At 44.0% G+C, this 19849-nt stretch overlaps 1 protein-coding gene across 1 annotated transcript in view; it reads right to left on the reverse strand.

Moving 5' to 3' along the window:
* EYA2 (EYA transcriptional coactivator and phosphatase 2) overlaps nucleotides 1–19849 on the reverse strand; it is a 267714-nt gene that overhangs the window by 141982 nt on the left and 105883 nt on the right. The window contains 1 exon segment of the mRNA XM_055090855.1: nucleotides 13324–13440. Within this exon segment, the coding sequence (XP_054946830.1) occupies nucleotides 13324–13440 (117 nt within the window).

Genomic DNA, 19849 nt, shown 5'->3' on the forward strand with positions numbered 1-19849 from the left:
ATTTCTCCAAAGAAGACATACAGATGGCCAAGAGGCACATGAAAAGCTGCTCCACATCACTAATTATTAGAGAAATGCAAATCAAAACTACAATGAGGTATCACCTCACACTGGTCAGAATGGCCATCATTAAAAAGTCTACAAATAACAAATGCTGGAGAGGGTGTGGAGAAAAGGGAGCCCTCCTACACTGTTGTCAGGAATGTAAGTTGGTGCAGCCACTATGGAAAACACTATGGAGGTTCCTTAGAAAACTAAAAATAGAATTACCACGTCATCCAGCAATCCCATTCCTGGGCATATACCCAGACAAAACTATAATTCAAAAAGATACACACGGGTTTCCCTGGTGGCACAGTGGTTGAGAATCCGCCTGCCGATGCAGGGGACACGGGTTCGTGCCCCGGTCTGGGAAGATCCCACATGCCGCGGAGCGGCTGGGCCCATGAGCCATGGCCGCTGAGCCTGCGCCTCTGGAGCCTGTGCTCCACAACGGGAGAGGCCACAACAGTGAGAGGCCCGTGTACCGCAAAAAAAAAAAAAAAAAAAAAAGAGATACATGCACCCTTACGTTCACAGCAGCACTATTCACAATAGCCAAGACATGGAAACAACCTAAGCGTCCATTAACAGATGAATGGATAAAGAAGATGTGGTACATTTATTCAATGGAATACTACTCAGCCATAAAAAAGAACGAAATAATGCCACTTGCAGCAACATGGATGCTGCTAGAGATTACTATCATACTAAGTGAAGTAAGTCAGAAGAGAAAGACAAATACCATATGATATCACTTATATGTGAAATCTAAAATATGGCACAAATGAACCTATCTACAAAACAGAAACAGACTCACAGACATAGAGAACAGACTTCTAGTTGCCAAGGGGGAGCGGGGAAGGGAGAGGGAGGGATGGACTGGGAGTTTGGGGTTAGTAGATGCAAACTGTTACATTTAGAACGGATAAACAACAAGGTCCTACTGTATATCACAGGGAACTATATCCAATCTCCTGGGATAAACCAGAATGGAAGAGAATATAAAAAAGAATGTAGGGAATTCCCTGGCAATCCAGTGGTTAGGACTAGGAGCGTCCACTGCCGGGGGCCACGGATTTGATCCCTGGCCGGGGAACTAAGATCCCGCATGCCTCATGGCACGGCACCACCCCAACAACAAAAAAAACAAAAAAAAAACACTACCAAAGACAAAAGTATAACTGAGACACTTTGCTGTACAGCAGAAATTAGCACAACACTGTAAATCAACTGTACTTCAATAAAGAAAAAAATAATTCATTTCCCCTCTCCCAAGAAAAAAAGAGATAGGATGGATGAAACATTAGAAGCATTATATAAACTTAGGCAAGTAGCTTGTGAGATACGGGCAAAATTCTAAAGATGTGTTAAGAACAGAGAATAAGAAAGTTAGTAACCTTGTATGATGCATTAAAAATAGAATGAACGGAACGTGATAAAAAGGATGGAAGAAACACAAGTGTTACTTATATAGAAAGGAGTGAAAGGAGGAGGTCAACCTTAAACAGTAAGAGGAACCCGTTTCTGCCATCTCTACGCCGACAGTTATGTCAACCCCAAACTGGCCACCCGCTAATGACAACCAGTCTGTGCCACTCTGGCCCCAAGCACCCTCTGCCCTAGAAATATAGCTGAAAGTCACGGCTGCCTATCAGGGTAACCAGAGAGCTACAGTGGAACCAGGCAGAGTTGCCCGTCTCCCGTACAGCAGGGTGGGCTGACTCTCCAGATAACTTTCACCTGATGAGCCCCTTGTTCAGCTTGAATTCCAGCCCCACTGACCACACACACCAGCACCAGGAAGGCTGATGGGGCTGAGAGAGAGAGACAGGACGTACACAGAACCCAGGGTCCAGGCCATGTGGCCCTTGCACCTCCTTGTACCCTGTCCTAAATGGGTCATCTCCATCTCTCTCGCCTTGTTTTTCAGTTTAAGTCGATTTAGTAAACCATGTTAGCTGAGCATCTTAATTTGTTCTATGAGCCTTATCCCTATGACCTCTGGGAGAACGTGTCCCTGAAGGCTGTCACTGCTTCAGGGCAATTTCCCAAGGATGCCACCACTGTCAAGAGAAGGATCACTGTCCTTTCGTTTGGATTTTACCAAGGCTTGTCTACCGTTCTGGAAGTTCATGTTGCGACGGCCACACTGCTGGCGATGTCTGGGCTGGCCGTGTAGCCCAGCTTGTCAGCCATGATCTCGTGAGTCTTCACATGGGTCTGTCTGACTATTTCATTATGTCCTCTAGTGGGGTCATGCCTAGGCAATTACATGTTCAAAAATACAGTTTACAAATTACTTTCTTTATTTTACAGTAAGGGCATTCTGCTTGACTTAAAAAGATACATGTAAATAGGTTAAATTATGTACAAATTAAATTTCAAGAGAGTGAAGGGGCTTTCTAGGACATTTGTTATAAAAAGGGGGCACTGGGTCTGATGGGGTTAGAAACGTGGATGTAAACAGCCCTGGTGTCCATGCTGCTCTCCACTCAAAGACCTCAACTACCTTCCGAGGGAAAATGGGCTTGAAAATGAAGCTCCTTCCCTGGGCTCCAGAGAGAGACAGACCAGGAGCTTCCTCTCCCTAATGGTCCAAATACCTCCCGTCCACACCCCACAATCAATCCATCAGCAATTCCACAGTCAAAATATACCCAGAATCTGACCACTTCTCCCCACCTCCACCTCGACCTGCAAGTCAGGCCTCCATCATCTCTCACCTGAACTACTGCAGTCACTTCCACACTGGTCTCCTGCTTCATTCTTGCCCTTGCAGTCTATTCTCCACGAGGTGGCCGGAGGGAGCTTGTTAAAACTAAGATGTATCTTGTCACTCCCCTGCTCAAAACCCTCCACTGGTCCCCATATCTGACAGTGAAACCGAGCAGGACCCCGTGGGGCTCCTGGGCACAAAAGCCTTTCTGTGTCCCCCGTTCCTTGTTTGTAGGGGACAGACTCCAGCCTCCGTGACCTTCCCTGAGTCCCAAAGGGCAGATTCAAACAGTTGCTAATCAGGGAAGGGAGGGGATGCAGAGACAAGGGAGGAACAGCCCAGAAACAACAGTGCAGCCTTAGGGCAGGGTCCTGGTCCCACCTCAAGGGATACACATAACAGTATCTTTTGAGCTCTTTATAGAACTAAAACCCCAATAAATGGAAGATGTCAGTGCTCTTCATTCCAGAGAAGACCACCCGAGGCCAGATTAAAAGGAACCAGAGAAGCTCATGAGACCAGATTAAAGGAGTGCAGGCCCTGCACACACCCTAATCTTATCAGCATCCCCACCCTTAAACCATTGCTATAAAAGTCCTCACCAAATCCTCCCGGGTTGGGACACACAGTTCTTGAGGGCAGGAGCCTGCTGTGTTCCCCTTTGCCTGGCAAAGTAAAAAAAACTGTTCCTTTCTACTTCACCCGAACTTTGTCTCAGAGATTCGATTCGGTGCCGGTGCACAGAGACTGAGTGTTCAGCATCGGTACTCAGAGCAGGAGCCCAAGTTCTCTCAGTGGTCCCGCAGGGCCTTCCTGAGCAGCCCTCCCCTCCCCTCCCCTCCCCCCACTAGTTACCCTCTCCCAGCTCCAGCAGTAACCAGGTTACGAGTTAGTTTTTAATCACCCCTTAGAATTGCACTGCCCAATATGGCAGCCACCAGCCACGTTTATGTTTACATTATAATTAATAAAAAAATCAAACAAAATTGAAACTTCAGTTCCTCAGTTGCATCAGCTACATTTCAAGGCTCAATAGCCACATGTGGCTAGCAGCTACCATATTGGACAGCACAGATAAAGAACGTTTCCATCATCACAGAAAGGTCTGTAGGCCAGCGCTGCCTTAGTGAACTGTTGTTTATAAAAATCCTTCCTGATCCCCAAACTAACTCTCAATCTCTCCAGCTGTTTTCATCGGTCACCTCCAGCGGTTTTTGGAGACGTGGGTGACCAAATCTAACTTGTTCTACGACCAGAGGAAAAGACCATCCATTTAACCTCGATATGTCCTCAATCCAGCAGACTTCAGCTCAAGTGGGAGGCAGCAAGCCCACCAACGCACGTGAAGGTGGCGAGAAGGTAACCAGCAGGGCGGAGGCACTGCATGGCACAGGAGCGCTAACAGGTATCGGAAAACCTCACCCACGTCATCGTGTGCTGAAGAGCTGCTGATTCACACCAGGAAACCTGACCTCAGTCCAGGAACCCGAGGGATGCCAAGCCTGGCTCCTGTCTTGACCGACACAGTGAGACCAGGCAGACTTAGCCTGCTCAAAACTAGCTGAGCCAGGATAGCCTGAAAGTTGCTGCTGCCCAGAAGAAACAGGGAAATACTTGACTTCGCAGGAGGCCACGGGGTTCCAACTCAGCTATAACCACACCCACCATTCAAATCTTCTGGGGCGTGCCTCACTGGTGAAATAAATCAGAGGTGGGGACCAAAAGGAGTGATCTTTCCAGCTCCCCAAGTCATCACTTGGCTTGGAATTTTCTCCTTCCATTCCTGGTCTCATAATCTGTGGTTCAATTAAGAAAATATGGAACCAGATTACAAGATAGAGGCATAAAGAGCAGCCTGATACACGTCTGTCTGCTTCATAAGGTATTTTAAAGAGAGTGTTTAAATCCATTGCCAATATTGAAAAAGAATGAGATTTTTACATTAAAATATAGTTTTGAGGATTATCTTGAAAAATGGAAAGATCTGGCCTCTCTGGGGTCCCATTCTAGTGTAGTAGCAATGAGCTAAAGCTGAAATAACACCCCCCCAACTCCCTGTAACAGTACGCCTAGCTCACTTCTCTTTTATTTACAAGAATCACATCGGGGAGGAGTTTAATTCACAGAACTGTAGAATCACTTGAAAAAGAGTAACAATTTGTTTCTGATTTGAGACAGTAAACATTTCATCCCAGGGTGCCATTTGATTTCTGTTTTGTTTGTTTGTTTTTGTTGCTCTGACGTTTCTTCTGGTGTTCTCTGCCATACCAAAACAAAGACAAAAACAAAACAAACACCCACAGTCAAACTTGTCAGTCTTTTCATTGATGACGTCTGGATTTCTGAGTCATGGTTAGAAAAGCCTTTTCCACTTCAAGGTTATAAAAATTTTGTTCATTCTTGTTCTAGTACTTTTATAGTTTTACTTTTGATGTTTAAACTGTTGATCCATTTGGATTTTTTTCTGGTATACAGTAATAGGAATGGATCCTTTTTCCCCCCTGATGGCTAACCAGTTGTTCCAGTACCATTCACTGAATACTCCGTCTTTTACCACTGACTTAAGATGCCATCTGCCCCATGTGCTGAACTTCCTGACATGTTTTGCCTCATTCTGGACTGTACGTTCTCCTCTACTAGTCAATCAGTCTATTCAAATACCTGAACCACACTATTTTGATTATTGAAGCTTTATGTTTCAATACTGGTATGCTTAGTACCTTACCACTCTTCTTTGGTACAGTTTTTCAAGTCTAATCTCCTAGTTCAAAGAAAAGGAAACACAAAGTGGTCAAAGATCTGAAAAGATGCTCAACCTTGTACGACACACCTAGAAATTAGTAGCACTCTGAGATACTGCTTTTCTTGTGCATCAGATTGGCAAAAACTCCAATGTTAGATTACACTGGGTTGGCAAAACATGCACTCTCAGACACTGCTGGTAGGAGTTTAAATTGATAGGATACCTATGGAGGGTAACTTGGAGATATCTACCAAATTTAAATAGGGACTTTCCCCTTGACCCCTGAATTCCACTTTTGGGAACTTGCCCATCAGATATACTTGCAGAAAACCAAAATGATATACATATAGGGATATTCATAGCCATATTGGTGGTAATTGCAAAACACTGGAAACACCCAATAAGGAACTGGTTAAATCATTTACAGCACATCATTCAATGGAATAATAGGCATTTGTGGAAAGAATGAGGAATCACTTTCTATAGAGTGACTTAGAAAGTCCCCCACGGTATATAGCTAACTGAAGAAAGTGAAGTGCAGACAGTGTGTATAGTATGTTACCTATGAAAACAAAAGTATATACAAGTGTTTTTGCTATAATCTGAGAGGCCATACATGGTGCAAAATTGTGCACTAAAATAATGGAGCCTATGGGAAAAAACAGGGTTGAGGCAGATTGCTCAAAAGCAATGCAACTTAGTAACCACAGCATTAACAAAAGCAATAATAATCCCAATAAAAATAATAGCACAGTGAAAAAATAAATAAGTAAATAAGTACTATACAGAGAAGTGCCACATTAAATACAGGACTTCCCCTTAAAAAGGAGGTGAACGTATCCTGATGGAAGGGGGTGTACGGACGACAGAGGTGTTGAAGTATGGACACAAGGGCAAAATGCACAAAGATTGGGGGAAGTTGCAACATAAGTTCTTCAAAAACAGAGCACATGGCCAAATTGAGGCCAGAGGAAAAATACGGGTCACCAGAGACTAAACTGTATTCCTACAAGGCTTGTTGCCTTTACCTGTGCTAATGTATTTTGCATTCAGCTGTTGTTACCATACGTGCTGGGAAAAAATGCCAACGAATCAATGCAGCAGTACCTCCAGTTCTGGCCAAGACTGAGTCCCAGGGATGGGATTTACCCTCCAACAGGAAATAGTTTAAAAACTAGATTGCCAAGACACTGGGCATCAGATATGAAAGACAATGATCCTTGAGAGAGAGGAAACAAGTGGTGACTGTAAGCCTGTCCCAGTGTGGAGAGCTTCCAAGGAGGAGGACCCAGGTGGCACCCACTGATCTCTCTGAATTGAGGAGATGGAGCTGCAAATCCAGAGAGGCCAAGGTGGTTAGAATTCGCAGAGCAGGGTACCAGAAAAGAGAGGGCTGCACAGAGAGAGTGCGCTGAAGATTTGCAGAGTTCCCTGTGACAGTTCACTTGAGAACTGACTAGCACATGCCTGTGAAGAAAGTAGTCAAGGCCAGGAGAGAACCACTTGGTAAGACTAGAACAAACAATCCTCAGAGCTCATAACAGAATTGGGAATAGTTCCTGTTCCCACCAACCCGACTGGAGAACCTCATAATTCATGGGGCATTGGGAGGAATACTCAGAAAGGTTTGCCGCAGTGCTGGGAAAATCTGCTAGGTAGAGACAGCTCTAGACCAGATGCTGCTCTGCTTCCCCCGAACGAAGCTAAAAGCAAGACTTGAAAGACCCAATCTACTTCTATGTAACAACTGCATCTAGGAGCAAAGCTCGAGAATATTCACAGGAATACAAAGACATCCAGCACCCAACAAGGCAAAATTCACAGGTCTGACATCCAATCAAAACTTATCAAACATGCAAAGAAGCAGGAAAATATAACTTATAATGAGGAGAAAAATCAAAGAAAACCTCAAAATGACACAGATGACAGAATTAGTAGATAAGCACATTAAAACAGTACTGTATTCTGTCTGTTCAAGGAGCCAGAGTAGATATTGGACATTTTAAGTAGAGACATGGAAGTTAAAAAAAAAAAAAAAAAAGACCCAAATCAAACTTCTAGAGATGAAAACTATGTATAAGATGAAAAAAAAAATGACTGGAGAGTAATTAACAAGCAGATCAGATAATGCAGAAGAAAAGATTAGTGAACTTGAAGACATGAGGGGGGAATATTTGAATAATGGCCAAAAATTTTCCATTTGATAAAAACTATAAACTCACAGATCTAAGAAGCTCAATGAACACAAAGCACTAGAATCACGAAGACTACACCAAGACCCATCAAAATTAAACTGCTTAAAACCAGTGATAGGGAGAAAATCTTAAAACAAATGAACCAAGACACCTTTGGAGTTATACTGACATCATTTCCTTGTTTATGAATCACATATGAGTTAGTTCTTGTCACAGAACTATGCAATATAATAGATTGTGTTCATGATTGCTTATATTTGCAGAAGGAAATTCTGGATGGGTTTGCGAGAACCTAGTACAAGTGGTTAAGTATTGGGGATTTAGAAGCTGAATGGCTGTTGGATGAGGGTGGCATAGAGATTTCTGTAGATGTTTAAAGTAGATAAATACATAACCTGCTCAAAAATTAATATAAAGGAGTAACTTTAAATGTATCCTTTTTTCTTATTACAAAAGGAAATACATTGGCAGGAAGGGAATTAGGGAATGATGGCTAATGGGCATGGAGTTTCCTTTGGGGGTGATGATAATGTTTGTGGGATTAAGATAGTGGTGATGGTTGCACAACTTTGTGAATACAGTAAAATCACTGAACTGTACACTTTAAAAGGATGAATTTTATGGTATGTGAATTAATCTCATCAAAATATAAATTAACTAAAATACAGGAAAAAAAAGGAATACATGCATGTTCATCATTTAAAAAATTACAGAATCAAAGAATTTTAACACAGGAACAGGCCTAATGGTCATTACATCCAGGGCTTTCCAGTGAGCAGAGAACATTAGTTTGGGCAGAGGGTCCCTGTTCAAGTCTACCTGGGAAAACTGACTACTGAATTCTCTTGGAAAGTCACAAGGTGCATCAGTCTGCAAAGGCTCTGAAAAGTCCTGGAGTGAAGACATCTAACTTCATGCTACACACTATTTACCAAATGTGTTTGGTGTATTTGACAATGACCTTCCCCAACCTCTTTATTTTTCAGTGAGTATTTGTGAGCGCTAGAGCTGTGAAACACAGATCGTGAAAGTTCAGTGACTTGTCCAAAGTCGCACAGCTTGCTGGTACCAGAAATGGTGCTAGATTTCACAAGTCCAGCACAAACTGACCTCAGAGGTCTTGGGCTGAGACCACTGGGTTAGACCCTTCCACCGGACTTTTGGTTTTCCTACACATCCTCGAATCACACGTTTCCATGTTGCTCCTGAATGGCTCACGTTGGGTTCCGTTCCGAGGTCAGTATTAACAACCCCTGCCTTTGGTAAATACAAAAGTAATTTCCATAGAAAAGGGCGCTTCCACTGTTTTTAAGGCCCCCCTTTAATGCAGATTTCCCCAGAGGGGAGTTGATGCTGATGTGGGTGGCTCAACAGTCTCAAATTGGTATTCCTCTTTTCTCTTACCAAAACTATTTCCAAAACTAAGAGTTCCGGAAAGAGAAGTGAATTTGAGAAAAACCTAAGACCCTCAAATCTGAAACTAGGATAAAAATAACATTTTACATTTGTAGAGCACTTTGTTTGTGCCAGTGCAGCGTTGTTCGAAATATTTCACACACATTAACTCATTTAATCATCACGGCACCCCACGCTTAGGTACTACTCGTATCCCCATTTTACAGGGGAAGAAACCGAGGTACTAGGAAGTAACTCAGTTCAGAGTCACAAGCTGGTACATGGATTGCACAACCGGGAAGTGAACTCAGCCTGACGTCAGAGTTACTGCTTTTAACTCTCATGTTACGGAAGCAATGAAAGAAATAATAAAAAGTACACCCAGCCTTGATGGACCTCATCTGATGTGCCCATGGCCATTCCATCTAGTCCTCCAACAGCCCCATGGGGTCATCTCTCTTGCTATGACGCTAGTTCCACAAGTGAGGAGAGCGAGGCCCGGAGAAGCCAAGCGCCTCACCCAGGTCATGCCTTGGGACACAGCCTAACTGCAACCGGGTCCAGGGCTCGTAAGCCCTCCGGGGCACCAGCAAGTTCTTACACCACACTCTCAAGATGTTCTTTTCTTCTCTTTTTAATCTTTGTGGCCACTTCCGTGAACAGCAGTGTTTTAGCAGGAGAAGCCAAAATGGAACAACAACAAAAATCAAACCCGTAAGAAATACATTTCAGCTACAAAAACTCTGGGTGAACTTAACAAAAGAAAATAAACAACCATGAAAAAGCTAAAGGAGTGCCATGAACTTCTCTCTTCTATGTTTCCTGCACATTAGGTGGGGGGCAATGCTATCTAAGCAGATACAGATCTCCAACCAGGGCCCTGTGGCAGGGGGAGAGGGCAAGATGGCTCTGCTGAAATGTCTGGAAGTTTCTGAGAGCAGGTAGAGGACCTAGGGAGAGGCATCCCAGCTTACTTAATGCTTGATCTGGGATCCTACACAAGCCACGCTGCCGCGGTGCCTCAGTTTACGCATCTGTAAACGATGGAGTGGTCTTTCTCTACTCAGGTTCTTTTTGCTTCTATAACATGATGATTTTAATTCTTAGAAAGGAAAAGGACTCAGGTCGGCTTCTGAACATGGACCTGTTTTATGCCAAGTCGGTACTTTCAGGCCTAAAACTCAGTCTCAATCTCCTTCTTCATTCCCTTCTTTGTCCAAAAAACTAAGCTCAACCAATGTCTTCCATTCTGAAATGCACACAGAGTAGTTGGAGAGTTTATTTCTCCTCTGGAACAACTTGAAAAAAAAAGTTAATAGGAAGCACATGGGCATGGTGTGTGAGCCTTCTATGTGTTTGCGTTTGAAAAAAAATACTTAAGGAGGAATATGTCAGGCTTGCAAAACGCCTGGGCTGTCTCAAGAGCAGTTTATGGCCATTAGCATTAGACTGAAGGCAGTTAATTGGGACAAAGTCCAGCTGGCATCTGGGCCATGAAGACGATAAGAAAATAACCTGGACTATTCCCGTGGTAGGGTGGGAACAGAGCAGCAGATGTTTTTCCATTTGTGAGGGGCTGATGGGGATGGAGGCGGGTCGTGGGGTCTAGGCCAGGGCTCATCCACGGAGGATCATCTTCTAGATGGATCTAGGAGAGTGTGGAGGGCAGGGTGGTGTTGGGGTTACGTGCCTGGGCTCTGGAGTGGAACCACCTGGCTTCACATCCCATTGCCGCAGCCATGTGACCTTGGGCAAGCTACTTTACCACGCTGTGCCTCAGTTTTTCCACCTGTAAGATGGGGATAATTACAGAACCTACATCACAGGGCTACTGGGAAGATCAAGGGGAATGGTGTATATGCAGAGCTAGGGCGGTATCTGGGGTCCTGAAGAAGTATAGGAAATAGCACTTGGAGGAAGCAGCATAGGCTCTGGAATTCTACTCTGAATCCCAGCTCTCAACACTTATTGGCCCTGGGATCCTTGGGTAAGTCACTTCCCCTCTCTGAGCCTCACCTTCATCATGTGTAAAGCAGAGCTGATGCGGCCCCCCTCCTGCGGCTGCTGTAAGGACCAGAGGAGAAATAACATATTCTCTATGTCCCAGTCCAGGGAGGCCTCCTGCTTCACTTTCCAGTCTCATCTCCCCTACTCACTACACCCAGATTCATGAGTCTCCTTTGCACTCTTTCCACACGGCGAGCCTTTTCCTGCCTCTGGGCATTTGCCCTTGCTAGTCCCTCTGCCGGGGCTGTCCAGTCTCCAGCTACTCACAGGCTGGCTCCTGTCCCTCACTCAGGTCTCCCTAACCACCTGGGGAGCGTCCGTCACCACTCCTTTCATCATGGCCCATCACACCACCATGTTTTGGTCCTTCACGCGATTTAGCACAATCTGTAACGATCGATTTACTTAATTGGTCATTGTCTATCTCCTTAGAAGCCCTGAGGCAGTCAGTTCCATCTCTATAGGAAGAGCTGAAAAAAACTGGTTGAGATTGACCCAAATGCAAGTTCAAGTTCACTGTCTTCACAGGCCTCATGATCAGGATTGTGCCATAATTCACTCCCCATTTGAGGAGGGGGTCACAGCAGCTTATTCCCTTCAGTGGGACTCAGAAAGACCGCCCGGGGAGCCAGAGACGACAGCCGAAGCAGAGGAGGCAGGAGGTAACCATGGCGAAGAGCAGGCTTTGTGTGAGGATTGGCTTTGGGAATTCACCAGACCCCCAAGAGACTTGATGCAACCTGTTTCCCACTGCACTTGCTATAAAATCTAAGCTCCTTGCCCTGGCGCTGGGCAGGTCAGACATTCCCTCTGTGACGCAGTTTCTCCTCCTATAAAATGGGAATTATGCCAGAACCAACACTTCGGGGTGTCATGAAGGTTGTATGAGATGATTAGCCACCTCTTGTGGCACGTGGTGAGTGCCTGGTCAATGTTAGCTGATGGTGTCATCAACAAACTCTGTTGCAGATCTTTACATGGAAGCTATTCCAAGGTCTGGGCATTAATGCTCATCACCCCCTTTCTTTTACGTACCCTAAGATCACTTGCTGTCTCTTCACAATGCTTTTTCCTGAAAGGCTGCCCCTGACATCCATTTAAATCGTTTCCTCAATTAAAAAGACGAAGCGGCAATACCTGCAATTTTTTTTTTTTAAAGAAAAGTAGCATCATGCATTAGCCCACCACCTTGTCATTGCTCTTTCAGTTTTGCATATTACTTTTCAGACTGTTGGTGGTCAGTTTTACCAGCTTTCATGAAGAAAAAAAATACCAGGGTGAGGATCCCCCAAATTACTGCCACCAGCCCTCTGCTCCACGCATCAGCTCCAACATGCTCCCCACGGGGCACCAGAGAAGAGAAGGGGCCTTTGGATGGTAACAGAGTGCAGGTGGGCAAAGGAGAATCCAGCAGGCCGGTTTCTTAGGGTATGTGGGGTGGGAGTCACACACTGGAGTTTCTTCCCTTTCTAAGGCTACCCAATGGGGATGCAGAGCCCAGAACTTCCTGCCTGGAATAATAGTTCCTTTACCTACTGTCCAGTATTTCCAACACCAGGCATTTCTCCGAGCCTACAGTGGGCTTGCCTGTCCCATCACAGTTAAAATCAAAGCCAACACCTTCCCTCAGCCCTCAAGGCCCTGCATGATTCAGCCCTGCTCTCTCCCCAAGGCTCTCTTGTCTCACATCCCCCTGACCCTGCTTCCGCCCCACTGGCTCCTATTCTGTGCCTCGAACACATTAAGACACTTCCCTCCATACAGCTTTTATAAGGGCTGTTCCCTCTGCCTGGAATGTTCCCCATAGGTCTACACATGGCTGGTTCTGCCTCATACTTTGGGTCTCTGTCCAATGTCACGTCTTCAAAGAGCCTTCCCCGATGACTCTATCTAAAGTTACCTCTCCCACCTCTCCTGACCCCTCAACTATTCGTCACTCTCTATCCGAACACCACTTTTATTTGCTTCATTGCATTCAACCCCTTCCGAAATTAGCCGTCTATTTGCTGCCTTGTTGATTGTCAGTCTCTCCCTCCTGCCCTGTAATTGCCATGAGGGCAGAAGTCGTATCTCCTCTGTCCACCACTGCAACTCTAGTACTTGAGATAGATCCTGGCACACAGTAGGTTCTCAGTAAAACTGCTAAATAAACGAATGAACGACTGGACACCCAGCTCAGGCAGCGCCTTAGAGACGGCAGGGAGGGGCCGCAGCGCCACACTCACCGTGCATCTGGTAGGTGTACGGGCTCTGTCCAGTGGGGGCGGTGCTGAAGCTGGAGCCATAGCTGAGGAATCCACTCTGGCCAGGGGAATGGTTCAAGCTGTCTTCTGTCTTGATGCCTTGGAAGGAGGAGAGAGAAGCACCAGGCACACATAATTAGGATGCTTCCTTGTCACCCGCAGAAGAGCTACTGCGTCAAGACAGCACGTGGTTTTATCAGCTTCCAGACTGGTTGCAAACTGGTGGTTTGTGAGCTGAAGTTAGCCTACACACGCGTCTTGCTTGGCCTGTGTATTTTAAAGGAAAATCTGAAATTGGTTGTTTTTGTTGAAAAGTCAGGAGATTTCTCCAAAAAATCTAGACTTATGGCTTCTCTTGAGCAATAGGATGACCTAGAAACCTCATCCCAGTGTTCCCGTGTGATGACAGGCTGCCCCCGTAGCTCCCGATTTGTGTGTTTCCCAGGTCACCATGGAGCCCATATTGTCTCTGAGACATGGAGGCTAGTTTTAAGGTATAATTTTTTCATTGCAGTCTTTTTGGTGTTTTTTGCTTGTTTGTTTTCACATCCTAGGACACGTTCAAAAGTGAGAAAGGGAAAGGCAGGCTAAGAGCGTCTCATATTTTGCACATGCAGTCAGCTTCAGGCTTCCTGCCTGGCTCTGAGGGTAGTGAGTTTACAACCCCTTACTCCAAGGACTAGCTCCATGTATGGCTTAAAGGTACATCAGGATTTGCGGTGAAGGTATTACATGAACCATCTCTCCTCCGTAAAGATGATGCCACTTCACCCTAAGACACACTACTCTCCACTCTTCTCATGGGTGGACCTGCTTATCCAAAGGCCACAGTTACAAATCTGCCTTCTGTTTCAGCCAAACTCTGACCTGCTTCCCCAAGGCACAGGCACCAACTCCATGAGCAACTGGCTGGAGAAGGAATTGTATTGAGGGAGGAGGCTGATCCGCCAGTAGCCCATACATTGTATGTTTATTGAAAATATAATCAACTTTGCTTACCTTTGTCTTATAGGTGTACAATAGTATTTCAATACTATTTAAATCTGCATTTTTTAAAAAGAACTCTGCTAGTTCTGGGGATGGTTTTGTAGCTATGGTTTCCCTCCTTCTCACCCATTCACCCCCATAAATAAAGAGAATGCTTAGCGAGGTAAAAATGATGGATTTGGAGTCAAGGGGTCTGCGCTGGAGTCCGGGATGGTTTGCTTCATTACTTGGTGACCTGGACAGTTTCTCCTTCAACCCCAGCCTGGAAGTCCCCTCCCTTATGAAATAAGATGCTGATCTCCACTGGCAGGATTGTTGGGAGATGAAAAGAAGGGGAAAGAATGAACATATAAAGCTGTGGATGAGGTACTTAGAAACACACACCTCTTTCATCTTCACAACAATCCCATGAAACAGGCAATATTACTTTCCCTATTTTGAAGATGTGGAGACTGAGGTTCAGAAAGCCAGGCCACTCGATCAGCGTCTTGTAATCAGCAGGTAACTCTGAAGTCTAGGTTTTCTTTTCCTTCTCTTGATACCTCTCCATAATGGGTGTGAAAGGATTTTCTGCACTAGATGGTGCTCAACTTCAGTGATGATAGAGACGACAGCAACAAGCTATATTTATACGGCACCTTCTTTTGCTTCATCTGCCAGGGACGGTTAACGGTGTATTCAGTACAGTCTGTCTCCTGGTGCCACTAGAGTCAAATCTAAACTCCTTGGGTGACGTGTTCCTATGTGGGCTCTGCTCACCCCTCTGACCTCTGCCTTCTCCAGGCTCCCTCCTCACCCTGCTCAAGCTGAGTTCTCAGTCACTTCACTCATTTTAGTGGCTGAATGGAAATTCAAAGTAAGGAATATCACTGCTCATTCAGCCAGTCTCCTGATGATGGATTCTAGGTCGATTCCAATTTTTTTTTTTTCTATCACAATCCAAGATAGAATGGACAAAATTAGAATGTTTGTCTAGGATGGATACAAGAAGAGGAATTGCTAAGTCAGAGGGTACATACATTTTTCATTTTTAACTAGACACAGACAAAACTGCAAGAATATGTCTTTAGACTCAGGGCCTTTGCACATGCTGTTCTCTCTGCCCTGGAATGCACTTCCCTCCACCCCCTTCTTTATCGGGCTAATGCCTTCTCATCCTTGATTTCTCAACTTAAATGTTGCTCCCCCAGAAAGGCCTTGCATGACCTGAGTCAGCCCCCTGATTACTCCCTCCAGAGCACCCAGTTTCTTCTATGGCTCTCATCACAGTTCATGGGCTTAACGTCTGTTCTCCCCTTAGGCTGAGAGCTCCAGGAGGGTGGGGGCTGGGCTGGGCTTGTCCACTGTGGCATCCCCACACCTGACTCAGTGCCAGGCACACAGCAGGTGCTCAATAAATATCTGCTGAATGAATGAATATGGAAGAAAACAAATGAAAAAATTTCACCTCTCCTTCTGTTTGCTGAAGTGGATGGATCATAAAATTCTAACCCATGAGAAAGGGGAGAGAATGTGGTGGAGGCACACAAAAGGTTTAGTTCTGTAAATCAGGGTTGCCCATATTTGGTCCATGAACCAGTCACCAGCTCATGATGAGAAAGTCCAGAAATTGAGAAGTAAGTATTTAGAAACTTTCATAGCAACTTGAAATTGCTATGGCATCTAAGGTCATATCTCTAGGCTTCTATTTTGTATGAGTTTTTTAAAAATTTCATTTTTCTAGTAATTATTTTTGTTGCATTTTACTAAAGAGTCAGTCCATGATGAATTAGAAATTAAAAAGCAAAAGGCCAAAAACTGGTCTTTTACCTCCAGGTGAGAAGCACTGCTCTAAGAGATTCAGTTCAAAGAAAATCTGGTGATGGTCTGGTCTGAGGACAGGCTGGTGGCATCAGCTCTCCTGCCCTCTAAGCATTTCTCATGAATATCTTTATGGCAAAGAGAACAAGGCCTCCAAAGACGCTCGAGAACTACCTACAGGTTCCACTGTCTTCAGCTCATGGGAGTACAGAAGGGAGCATGTGCATTTCAAAGAGGTTGTCAGCCACAGAGATGCGCTGGGCATTCATTCATTCATTCATTCCACAAACATGCAAAATAATACTCTACACCTGGGGTCAGCTAACTCTGGCCCATGGGCCGAAGGTGATCTGCTACCTGTTTTTGTAGATAAAGTTTTATTGAAACACAGATACAGGCATGCCTCAGAGATATTATGGGTTCAGTTCCAGACCACCACAATAAATCGAATATTGCAATGAAGCAAGTCACATGGATTTTCTGGTTTCCTAGTGCATGTAACAGTTATGTTTACACTATACTGTAAATTAGCAACTGAATTTGTGTAATATTCTAAATCCTTTGTTGTCATTTCTATAATCTTCATAGCATCTTCACCAGGAATAGATTCCATCTCAAGAAACCACTTTATTTGCTCATCCATAAGAAGCAACTCCTCATCCAGTTTTATCATGAGTTTGCAGAAATTTAGTCCCGTCTTCAAGGACTCCACTTCGAATTCTGGTTCTCTTGCTATTTCTGCCACATCTGCAGTTACTTCATTTCCTTCACTGAAGTCTTGAACTTCTCAAAGTCACCCATTAGTGTTGGAATCAACTTCTTCCAAACTGCTATTAATGTTGACATTTTGACCTCTTCCCATGAATCACCATTTAGACTGGTGAATGCTTTCCTGAAGGTTTTCAATTCACTTTGCCCAGATCCATCAGAGGAATCACTATCTGAACCAACAACAGCCTTACAAAATGTGTTCCTGAATAATAAGATTTGATAGTTGAAATTACTCCTGATCTATGGGCTGCAGAGTGGACGCTGTGTTAGCAGCATAAAAACAACATTCGTCGCATTGTACATCTCCATCTTAGCTCTGGGGTGACCAGGTGCATGACCAATGAGCAGTAATATCTTTTTTTCTGAGAGCTAGGTCTCAACAGTGGGCTTAAAATATTCAGTAAACCATGCTGTAAATGGATGTGTTCTCATTCAGGCTTTGTTGTTCCATTTATAGAGCACAGGCAAAGTAGATTTAGCATAATTCTTAAGGGTCCTAGGCTTTTCAGGATGGTAAATGAACACTGGCTTCAACTTAAAGTCACCAGCTGCATTAGCCCCTAACAAGAGAGTCAGACTGTCCTTTGAAGCTTTAAAGCCAGGCATTGACTTCTCCTCTCTAGCTATGAAAGTTCTAAATGGCATTTTCTTCTTCTTTTTTTTTTTCCAGGTATGTGGTAAATTAGTGTTTCCTTTGTTTTATTTTAATTACAATTTCTTTCCTACTCAGAAACATTTTCAAAGTATGATATCTGTGTCAATTAAAAAAAAACAATGGAAATAAATAGCACAGACATAAAGAATGATAAGGATGTGTGTTTCATGGAGCATCCTAAATACCTATTTGAAAAATTTGAAGTATTTGGAATATTTTCTTATTGAATATCTTAACTGTACATATCTATCACTGAGACATTTATTTTAAACTAAAAAGTTCTTCCTTGTTTGTAAAAGTAGTACATACCAGGCTTCATTGCATTTTTCTTTAAATATCCACAGTTGTTTTGTATATACTGTCAGAGTACAAGATTAATTATTTCTAAAAGGAATGAAACTTATGGAAAAGGAACAAAATTAACTCAGCATTCCCTTTTATTCAACAGAGCTATGGCACAGAAAAAAACAAAACAAAACAAAACAAAAAAATAAACAAGCGAGACAGATGGATGGGTAGGGCCAAAAAAGGGAGGAGAAAGGATAGGACCAGATCCTAGTGAGCTACAAATCTCATCAGAGGGTTGATGGAAATTGAGACTGATGGATCAGGCCAGGAGATAGAGCTAAGTAGGAGAGGAGTTCTTAATAGAATCAAAAAGAGGGTTGGAAGTTAGGAAAGAGTAGTAGTAAATGTGATCATACGGAAAAGGGAATGGGTTCTTAAACCTGATACATAGCATCTTCTGAACATTAAAATATTTCTACAAGGATAGGTGTGTGCCTTCCACATTTCCCTGCAGACTGTTTTGAATGTGCCTTGAGTTCATATTCCACAGCTGCAGAACAAACTGCCACAAACTTAGTGGCTTAAAACAAAACTCATTTATTCACTCACAATTCTGTAGGTCAGAAGTCTGGGTGGGCTCAACTGGGTTCCACGCTTAAAGTCTGAAATCAAAGTTTTGGCCAAACTGGGCTCTTACGTGGGAGCTCTGGGGAAGCATCCATTTCCAGGCTCATTCAGATTTTTGGAAAAATCTAGTTCCTGTATCTGCAGATTTGAAATCCCTTCATCCTCGCTGGCTGTCAGCTGGGGACCATTTTTGGCTCCTGGATTCCACCTGCATCCCTTCTCACCCCCTCCGTCTTCTAATCAGTGATGTTCCATCAAGTCCTTTTCATGACTTCATCTCTCTGACTTCCTCTTCTGTCGCCAGCCACAGAAAACTTTCTGCTAAATGGCATTTTCTAATTGAAGGCTCCATCTACATTGATAATCTGTTGTCTAGTGTAGCCACCTTTATGAATTATCTTAGCTAGATCTTCTGGGTAACTTGCTGCAGCTTCTACATCAGCACTTGCTGCTTCACCTTGCACGTTTACGTTATGAAGCTGGCTTCTCTCCTTAAACCTCATGAACCCACCTCTGTTAGCTTTAAACTTTTCTTCTACAGCTTCCTCACCTCTCTCAGCCTTCACAGAATTGATGAGAGTTAGGGCCTTGTGCTGGATTAGTCTTTGGCTTAAGGGAATGTTGTGGCTGGTTTGATCTTCTATTCAGACCACTAAAACTTTCTCCTTATCAGCAATAAGGCTGTTTCACTTTCTTACCATTCATGTGTTCAATGCAGTAGCACTTTTTAATGTCCTTCAAAACTTATTCCTTTGTATTCACAACTTGGCTAACTGTTTGGTGCCAGAGGCCTAGCTTTCAGCCTGTCTTGGCTTTTGACATGCCTTCCTCACTAAGCTTAATCATTTTTAGTTTTTTCTTAATTTAAAGTGAGATATGCACGACTCTTTTTTTTTTCACTTGAATACTTTGAGGTCACTGTAGGGTTATTAATTGGCCTAATTTCATATTGTTGTGTGTCAGGGAATAGGGTGGCTCGAGGAGAGGGAGGAAGATGGGGGAAACGGCTGGTTGGTGGGGCAGTCAGAACACACAACATTTATTGACTAAGTTCGCCATCTTATATGGGCACATTTCATGGAGCCCTCAAACAATTACAATAGTAACACCAAAGACCACTGATCACAGATCACCATAACAAATACAGTAATAATGCAAAAGTTCAGACACGAAGTAAGCAAATGCTGTCGTAAAAATGGCACCAGCAGACTTGCTGGAAGCAGGGTTGCCACAAACCGTCAACTTGCGTGTTTTTTTTTTGTTTTTTGTTTTTTTGTGTGTGTGGTACGCAGGCCTCTCACTGCTGTGGTCTCTCCCGTTGCGGAGCACAGGCTCCGGACGCGCAGGCTCAGCGGCCATGGCTCACGGGCCCAGCCGCTC

Source organism: Physeter macrocephalus, chromosome 14 (genome assembly GCF_002837175.3).
Source record: "Physeter macrocephalus isolate SW-GA chromosome 14, ASM283717v5, whole genome shotgun sequence".
NCBI lineage: Eukaryota > Metazoa > Chordata > Mammalia > Artiodactyla > Physeteridae > Physeter > Physeter macrocephalus.